Source organism: Poecilia latipinna, unplaced genomic scaffold (genome assembly GCF_001443285.1).
Source record: "Poecilia latipinna isolate Pla-1442-1.1 unplaced genomic scaffold, P_latipinna-1.0 Scaffold617, whole genome shotgun sequence".
Taxonomy (NCBI): Eukaryota; Metazoa; Chordata; class Actinopteri; order Cyprinodontiformes; family Poeciliidae; genus Poecilia; species Poecilia latipinna.
This window is the reverse complement of record NW_015113233.1, coordinates 307253-315735: the sequence shown is the minus strand read 5'-3', so window position 1 is coordinate 315735 and position 8483 is coordinate 307253. Positions and strand designations below refer to the sequence as shown.

The 8483-nt window shown below is 38.5% G+C and overlaps 1 protein-coding gene across 1 annotated transcript; it reads right to left on the bottom strand.

The window, feature by feature from the left end:
- Window positions 1–1259: 1259 nt before the first annotated feature.
- On the bottom strand, window positions 1260–5214 carry odc1 (ornithine decarboxylase 1). The gene is made up of 11 exons (XM_015043133.1): window positions 5090–5214; window positions 4295–4443; window positions 4008–4142; window positions 3619–3792; window positions 3335–3507; window positions 3039–3255; window positions 2869–2952; window positions 2616–2778; window positions 2410–2525; window positions 2096–2310; window positions 1260–2000 (listed from the first exon to the last, which is right to left on the bottom strand). Exons 3-11 carry the CDS (start codon window positions 4107–4109, stop codon window positions 1862–1864), a joined length of 1383 nt encoding a protein of 460 aa, XP_014898619.1. The 5' UTR covers window positions 4110–4142; window positions 4295–4443; window positions 5090–5214; the 3' UTR covers window positions 1260–1861.
- Window positions 5215–8483: the final 3269 nt, after the last annotated feature.

Here is an 8483-nt window from a genome sequence, read left to right as displayed (position 1 = left end):
TAGGGACAAATTTCAATGGAGTTGGAAAATATATAAAAATGATTTTTAATTCAATTTATTGATACCTCTATAATCATTTATATGACTATTTATACTTAATTGTCACAATATATAATTTTAGCATTTCTTTAATTATTTTAAACTATTATAATGTATTGAGTTCTGCTCCTGGATAAGGGCTTTAACAGGCATCATCCAACAACTACAATGTTTAAAATTAAAAAATATTCAGCAAACACCAGGAAAATATACATTGTTGTGCTCACATGACCCAGGTTAGTTTAGTCAGATATTTGAAAAAATATATATTTTGTGTATATTTTATTCAAATCTGGTGCTTTATCCATAGGACCTGTTTTGTCCCTATTCTGAAGAATCAGTCATTTATATTAGCATATTAATACTTAAACTACACCTAATTATATAAAACAGTGTCTTCAATTCCCTTGATTCCCTTCACACATAAGAACACACATTACATTAAGATAATCTCAAGACTGACAAAATAAAACGTCACAAATTGTGAACTCCACCTTATGATTATAGTCAATAATTACATGGCACCACGAGAAGGGTCTTTAAACTGAAATAATTAATTTGTCAGTGGCAGTATTATGCAGATATTGAGGTGAAAATGTAACTTTCTTTGAAATTATTGTTTTATCCTAGAAAAATAGTCCCTTCAGTTCATTAGCCTTATTACTGCCTCATACCATTTATCATGAGTTGTCAACATGTAGTCTTAAAAAGATTCAAAATGTGAACACTAGAGGGCACCAGAGTTGGTGATTCTGTAACAATAAATGTTGACTTATGCACTCTTAAAAAGAAAAGCCAAGATTTGGTTCTGCACCTAATATTTATTAAAAAAATACAAAACTTCAAAAAGTTTCCATAGGAAAGCGATATGAATGTGCTATCCCATCTCTTTCATATCCAGTTTACATGCATGGTCAAACTTTATCAGAGTCTTGTTAATATCATGACGATACATATTAATATTATCGAAGAGTTAGACAAAAATAAAGAGGAGAGGAGGGTGTTATTTGCCGTTTGAGTCCCTGTGTTTAAGTGTTAATCTTCAAGATTTTAGTCTACTTTGAGAATCCATTTTTGAATACTAACACAAAATTTATATAAACACTTTCTGAAAAACTTTAAATTGTTAGACCTAAGTTACAGTTACAAACATTGACATAAAAACAAGATGCTTAAGATCTTGAAGACTAACACTTGCAAGGTTCTGTTCAGAAGCTCATGGAAAAGATAATTATAGCAGCCATTTGAGGATCTTTATCCCACCTCTGACCATTGCTTTGTGGGCATCAGATGTGACTATCCTAGTGGTGAAATACCCTGACCTAATAACATGGTGCAGGTCAGTTAGCATAAATAAGGTCTGGAATTTTGTTTATGTTCCCAAAAACCAACAGCCACCTCCATCTCTAAATACTTTCATAGCTGAGTCCTTCTGACATGTGATGTCAGTTCTTCAATTTAGAACTTTGTTTTTTTTTTACTTTTTTCCAGTTCTGAAAATAGGCACATGATTAAGTACCTCATACAAATACTAGAGGTCAACAGCAAATTATGTTAACACAGAGCTGCTTGTTACACCTTATCCAATACCCACAGAGATGGTCCAAGGTGTGACTCAGCCTCAGTCAAAGGTTGACTCCCAGCTTCTGTACAGAACACTGAAATATGTGCAACAACATCCCCACTTCTCTCCTGTCAAGTAACTGGCCTCAAAAATTAGCTTGAGAACTATCTGCTTAGTTTAATTAAAAAATAATAATAATAAAACAATAAAATTAAAAAGAATAAATCTAAGGAAAACAGCTTGTTTCTGTAGCTGGTCTTAAACCACATGGGCATGGCAAGGCTTAGTGGGCATGTCCAAGCTGCTCTCTCGGCCACAGCATGCTGGAAGGTCGAACAAGGACTCCTCCTCTACCGGAGCTGGAAGGCCCTGGGAGCAGACTTGCTGCACATATTGCCTAAAGGTGAAATGGGCACAAGTTATAATTTTAAAAAAGGAACTTTAAAAACTGTAGAATTTCCTCATGAGTTAATTTTTAAGACAAAAACTCACCAGGCAGGACGGGACATGACATAGTAAATGTCGGGTCTTTGGAAGCCATTAAAGGTGGAGGAAGCAGCTACAGTGTAGGCACCCATGTTCTCAAAAACCAGCCAGTCCCCCACCTGGAGGTCAGGCAGGGTACACAGTTCCACGATCCGATCTAGACCATCACATGTAGGGCCCCATATGCTGCAGGGGTACACCGCCTCATCTGGTTTTGGTTTCTATAAGAAACAATCGGAAGAAAGTTTATAAAGATCTGGCCAGCATTTTTTTTTTACCCTTTGATCCCACTGCAGAGATAAACTTTGAATCTGACTGACCTTATGCAATGTTGGCAAACAGTGAGCGTGGTCATAAAGGATGCAGTTAAAGGAGCCATACACCCCATCGTTGACATAGTACATCAGAGTTCTGTCACTGGTCCCTTCGTCTTCCTCTGCAAGAAAGAGGTAAGCAATTAGTTTCATGGTCATAATTAATTGGCAAGTGCAACATCTCAAGTTGTCTGTTCAGATGAAGCCCTTACCATCTGAAGATGATTCGTCATCCATGATGACCTTCTTAGCAATGATGTTCACCACTAATGTGTAAGCAGATGCCACGTAGAAGCGTCCCGGCTCAGCGATGACCCTGACCCCAGAGTCGACAGGAAAGTACTTGTCGAGGGCCGTGTTGATTACTACTGTAATCTAGAAACGGAAATGAGTCCACACGTAAGTCAAGTAAAATTTTACTTAAAAAACAGAAGATCCTGGTTAAACAAAAACATTTCAATCTACCTCTTCAAACTTCAGTTCAGTGTCATCCGAACCAGGAAAACCTCCTCCAATGTCCAGGAGATCCATGTTGTAGCCAAGCTCTTCCTGCATGTCCAGACATTAAGTTTAGGCTTATTTGCAGAGCAGAAAACATAAATTACAGCTGACTGCGCTCTTTACGAGCAACTCACCCCCATATCAAAGACACAGCGAGCATCTGCAATAGCTTTGGTGTAGGTCTCTGCATCAGTGCAGCCGCTCCCAACATGAAAACTGACACCGATCACATCCAGCCCCAGTTCCTTCGCCCGCTCCAAGAGACCGCGACAAGCTTTGAGGGGAGCACCAAACTTCACACTGAGGCGACACACGGCCTTCGAGTCATCTGTGGCGATGCGCAACACCAACCTGAATGGAGAACAGAAACGGCTTTAACAAAGGCCAAAAATCAAAGTCAATCGTTGTGTTTAAAAAGCAAAACTCTTACTTGGCATTGTCGTGACAACGGGCCACTTTCATAAGTTCCACTTCACTATCAAAGGTCATCATTTGGACTCCGTGTGCAGATGCATACTTTATTTGTGAGACCTGCTTGCAGGGGTTAGCGTAGATTATTCTGCTTGGATCCACTCCCAGGGACTGAACAAGCTGGATCTCAGTCTGTGGGAGGACAATTCCAACAGTCAGCAAAAAACGCAAGAGGCACCAGTGCACTTTCAGCTAATAAATAAATTGTGCCAACAGCATTAATGGAAAGCTCCCAAAGCCTACCTTGCTTGCACAGTCGAAGCCAGTTCCCAACGATGCCAGAGTCATAACTACAGCCTGGCTGTCGTTGCACTTAACGGCGTAGAAAGGAGTGATGCGAGGCAGAGCTCTTGCCCAACGGAGGTGTTTTCGTAAAACATCTCCCAAGTCACAGACATAGAATGCATCCCTGTCATCCTGAAATAGAAAAGCAAAAATAATGTTATAGATTACCTTTAACAAACATGAATAGTGAATTAGACCTGCTTATTACAGGCAAAAAAAAATTCTAAAAGTGAATAACTTGGACAAAGCTATCCAGTTTAATCAAAGGTGTAGATTTTCAGAGTATACCCTGCTGACAAAGCAAATCAGGCCATCTGTCCATTACACAAGCCCAACTGGATACTTACTGTCAAGGATGACTCATTGATTTTCTGCTCAACAATGTCCCGAGCAGAGAAGCCCTCTTCAAGAAAGGAAAATTCAAATTTGTTGAGTGTGGTGGTGTTCATCTTGATCAGTACTTTCAGTTCGTCACACGTAAACTGAAAGAATCAAAACAAAGAATACTCAGAAGACAGCATCCTTTCCCCTTATTGATTACTCCACTTGATTAGACTCTGTGGACCTGACATGTATGATCACTGTGAAAAATGTAAGGAACTCCAAAAGCATTTGGGTAAAACAGGATACTTACTTGGATATGAAAGAGTTGGAATACAGAACTGCTGTTACTCAGGTGCAGAGAAGCCAAGGTGGTTCACCAGTGAAGTTAAACCCCTTAAGATACAACTCAAGGCCTGGGCCTGTTGAGCAGCTGGAGTGTGCCTTCCTAGAGTGAAGATTCTGAAAGGAGGAACTTTTATTTAGCATTCTAGCGAATCTATAGCACAAACAATACATATGTACTCATACAGCAGCGTGAATTAATAACTTCAAGTTTTGTTACTCAGTCTAAAACTAGCGCCCTGATCGATACATTCACGTGGCTTTCTGATTTTATAACTTATAACTTGACACTAGAGTTGAAAAAAATCGTTGAAAGACAAGATCCTTTTAAGTCACACCCAGCCAAACGCTTTAGCCAATCAGAGATGAAGAACATTCTTCCACTTTGAACGATGGAGTAAAAACTAACCAATCAGCGAAGAATGACGTTCACATGCCGGTTCCGCTGGAGCGCCGAACGCCATGAGGCGATGTTACGTTTTCAATTTATTACGAAATTCATTCATCAAAAGATTTTTTAAAAAACGTTAATCGTTAAAGTTTATCACAAAATAGAAAAGACAAAAACATCCCGTTTGTCATAACACCAAAACCAGTTATAGAGAATAAGTCTTTCATGGCTTCGCTGTAACGGTAACAAAGAAAACGGCTTGCTAGCTTAACAGACTGTCACACCGGCCACGTCGTAGCTTTCAAAAGCAACATAACACTAAACTAAACCGACCAGTTAAATACAGAGACTCACCAAATGACAAATTCTTACCTTAAAAAGCATTTACAAAGAGTTTGTCCATTAGACCAGAGAGCTGGGGTTTAAAATAAAGCAGGTCCCTTCCTGTGAAGCGCACTGCTTGAGGTGTAGCTTGACTGAGCCGAGCCGAAAGAGCACTGGAGTATTTATAGAGCGGCCGTTTCCAGGGCAACGCAGCCAGCTGAAACCGGCCTCCCATCCACGTAGGAACCGGTTTAGGCTTGTCAACTCATCCACATGGTGGATAGAGGGACCTCCGCTGAAGGGACCACACACCGGGTTTATGGAGGTGCAGCAGACCCCTCAAACCAAATGTATTTCTTCGAGGAGCCTAATTTTGTCTCTAGACTGAGATTAAGACATAACAGAAAAAAACTCCTAAATTAACCACTGGTAAAATAAAATACACAATGTACATGGACTTTTGTTGCCATTACTACTGCAATAACGCATCTCATTCACATCTTTTAGTTTATTACCATTCAAGACTTGTCTCTGGTAACTTTTCTGATATGTTTAGACAAACTAGCTTGTCATTTTCAAGATAGTTTTTTCATTATGAAGAAGTTGAGAAATTGTAGCGAGAATGACAATGGTTACTCTCATACTTCCTTTATTACTTAAAAAAATTGTTTAACATCAACTACTTATGAGGAACTTATAACAAACTGAATGCTTGAAAAGCATTCCGTTCAATACATTCATTTTGAAGGAAAATTAAGGTTGTTTCTTTCTACTGAAAGAAAATATTGTTATATTGCTGTAATAAATAATAGTTATTTTTGGCTTGGTTCGGATTTATAATCCTCTATGTGTCAAAGTGTCAAAGAGTCCAAATAAGAACCATAATAACTTGAAATATGATTCAGTCATCTTTAAAGAATACAATGAAATGATATGTAGGGTTGGGGCATTTTGTATCTCTGTTATTAACAATATAGGCTACCAACAAAAATACACAAAAACACAATCGTTTGTGTACAAGTGATTTGTTTCTGCAAACAAAGTGAAGATAGAAAGGGACAAAATGGAATGGTGGTGGATGATCATAAAGAGAACTTCCTATGTAGCAAGAAATAAGGTGTGTCTCTGTTCCTTCACACAAACTGACAATGTGCAAATCTGTCAGTTTGTGCAAAGGCTGTCAGAAAATCTTGTAAGAAAACTAATAAATACCGGTAAGTAAATCATTTAAATTACCAACTGCCTAAATAGGAAAACACATTAGGTGTGTTCACACAGTTGGGTTCTTGGATATTATTTTTAATAGACAATCAATGTTTAAATAAGTCTTTACTAAAACACTTATAAACCTAACTTTTTAAAAACCAATTAAAAATTACAGGAGGTCAATAGAGTCTAACCTGTCAGTATGAATGATGAAATGTAGCCGGCAGCTCTTTAACAAACCTGCATTATGTTTGTGTGGCTAACAGAGAAGCTCAATCATACTTGGCTGCTTGCAATGATTTGTCAGCTCTGAGTGACAGAAAAGTCTCAGTGATGTCACCTGGCTTGACTGCAGTCTGTTTGGTCTCCAATGTGAGCTTGTGATCTGCATGATGAGATTAGAGAAGGTTTAAAGGACAACTGACATGGCAGATTCACACTGAATCACAACAATCCTACGAAGTCACGTGTGTTTATAGATTACTACTGTGTTACATCAACCAATTATTTGGATCCCTAAAATACAAGCTGATTTAGTTTTCCATAGCAAGTTTTATACAGTTGCAGCAATTTTTTTTTTCTTGATGCTTCACCTCATTTTACTCTGCAGACTCCAAAAAAAAGTCAAACTACATTTTGCATTTAAAAACAATTTTTTAAGTCGTCAGTAATTATATATATATATAGCTATAATAACTGTTTCATATGTTTATATATGTATGTTTTTTTTTCTTTGATGTGGGACATTTTATGACACAATAACTTGGTTTGTACCAAGGTTGTTTTCATGACTCCTCTTCTAAGTGCTATAATTTTCAAACCAGGCAGACATTTCACCCTGACAGCACACTCTGATCAGCACAAAGATCGTTTTCATAGCCATTTGGTTTACACGCAGACATTACCAAATGGAGGAAAATTAAGGTTTTTGGTTATTGAGACCCAGCACATATGGAAATGCTGCACAGGGATCAGATCGGAGGAAGTTTTGGGGCTTCTCACCGACCACATATCTGTGGCCCTGATGTTTTTTCCAGGTCTTCAAACCACAATCTAGATTGTCCTCAGCACACTTCAGGGTTTCCATTCTGCAGGGTTTTTTAAGTGAAGTCATTTTTACCAGGAGATGTAATTCTTTAAAACTAAGATACTGTCTGTTTCTGTGCTGGTAAAAGTTTAAATGAGGTTGACAGGGAAATTTTAACACTGACATAATCTGCAGTTATTTTAAGCACAAACCCTTGAAGCTCTCATTTCTTATGTAAAGCATCCAGGAACTAAGCAAATACTTCAGGGCTAATTCATTTTCTACAGATATTGACTTATTTAAAAATCACAAGATCAGGAAACACTAAAACAAATGTCACAATGAACTGTTCCACATCATTCCAGTCTTTTATTTTCTGTTCTGTTCTGTTTGTTGCCTTTATGCAGCTAATATGCTATCCTCTCCTTCACCCCTCTTCTTCTCTTCCTCTTGTAATGTCTAGCTCCGTCTCTGTGTGCAGTGTCTGTTATCGTAACTGTGGACTATTGTGGCCCAGCGCCCACAGTCGCAAGGTCCCACCATCAGACAAGGATGATAATTGTTTGTGGGCGCCCACAAGATACAGTACAGGATTTGAGGCCTTGACTTGCGGTGCTGAATGTCACTGTTATTTCCCTCAACCGCTTTTAGAATACCCGAGGTCTTTTCCGAACCAGTAACTGACTTCAGTGAATGAAAGAATAGAGTGTATGAGGGATTGGCGAAGGGAGACATGAAGGGGGATGAAGAATGGAGAGAGAAGTGGTTGGTCCACGTGTGCCTTTATCAAGAGGGAGAAGATATCTGCGAAATGCAGAACAAATGCACTGGCACAATTTCTCAACAATGTGAGTGACGTTCACAGATGTGGCAACAACAGAAAGAAAGAGTTGATGAATAAGTTCTACACTGAAGAGTGTAGAACAAGTTAATAACAATAAGTTAAAGAGGTAGTGGGTTTTTTTTAATATAAGGTAATACATGTGTCAAGCTCAAGAGTTGGGGGGACCAAATCCGGCCCACTATCGCTTTTTATGTGGCCCTTTCTAGACTCTACGTAAAAAAGAATCTTCAAAAAGCAATTAAATATACTGTCGATACATCAGCATGAAAAGGTGTTTGATACACCTATATATTAATATTTTGACAGTTTGTCAATGGGTTTAAGCAATGCATTCTGGAGCAACCTGCACTTTGAGGATATTCATG

Coding starts and splice junctions, on each gene's coding strand:
- odc1 (XM_015043133.1), bottom strand. CDS start 4,109: ATGAACACCACCACACTCAACAAATTTGAATTTTCCTTTCTTGAAGAG. Junction 2,526..2,615: donor TGACGAATCATCTTCAGATG/GTAAGGGCTTCA, acceptor TCTTTCTTGCAG/AGGAAGACGAAGGGACCAGT. Junction 2,311..2,409: donor GTTTGCCAACATTGCATAAG/GTCAGTCAGATT, acceptor TGTTTCTTATAG/AAACCAAAACCAGATGAGGC.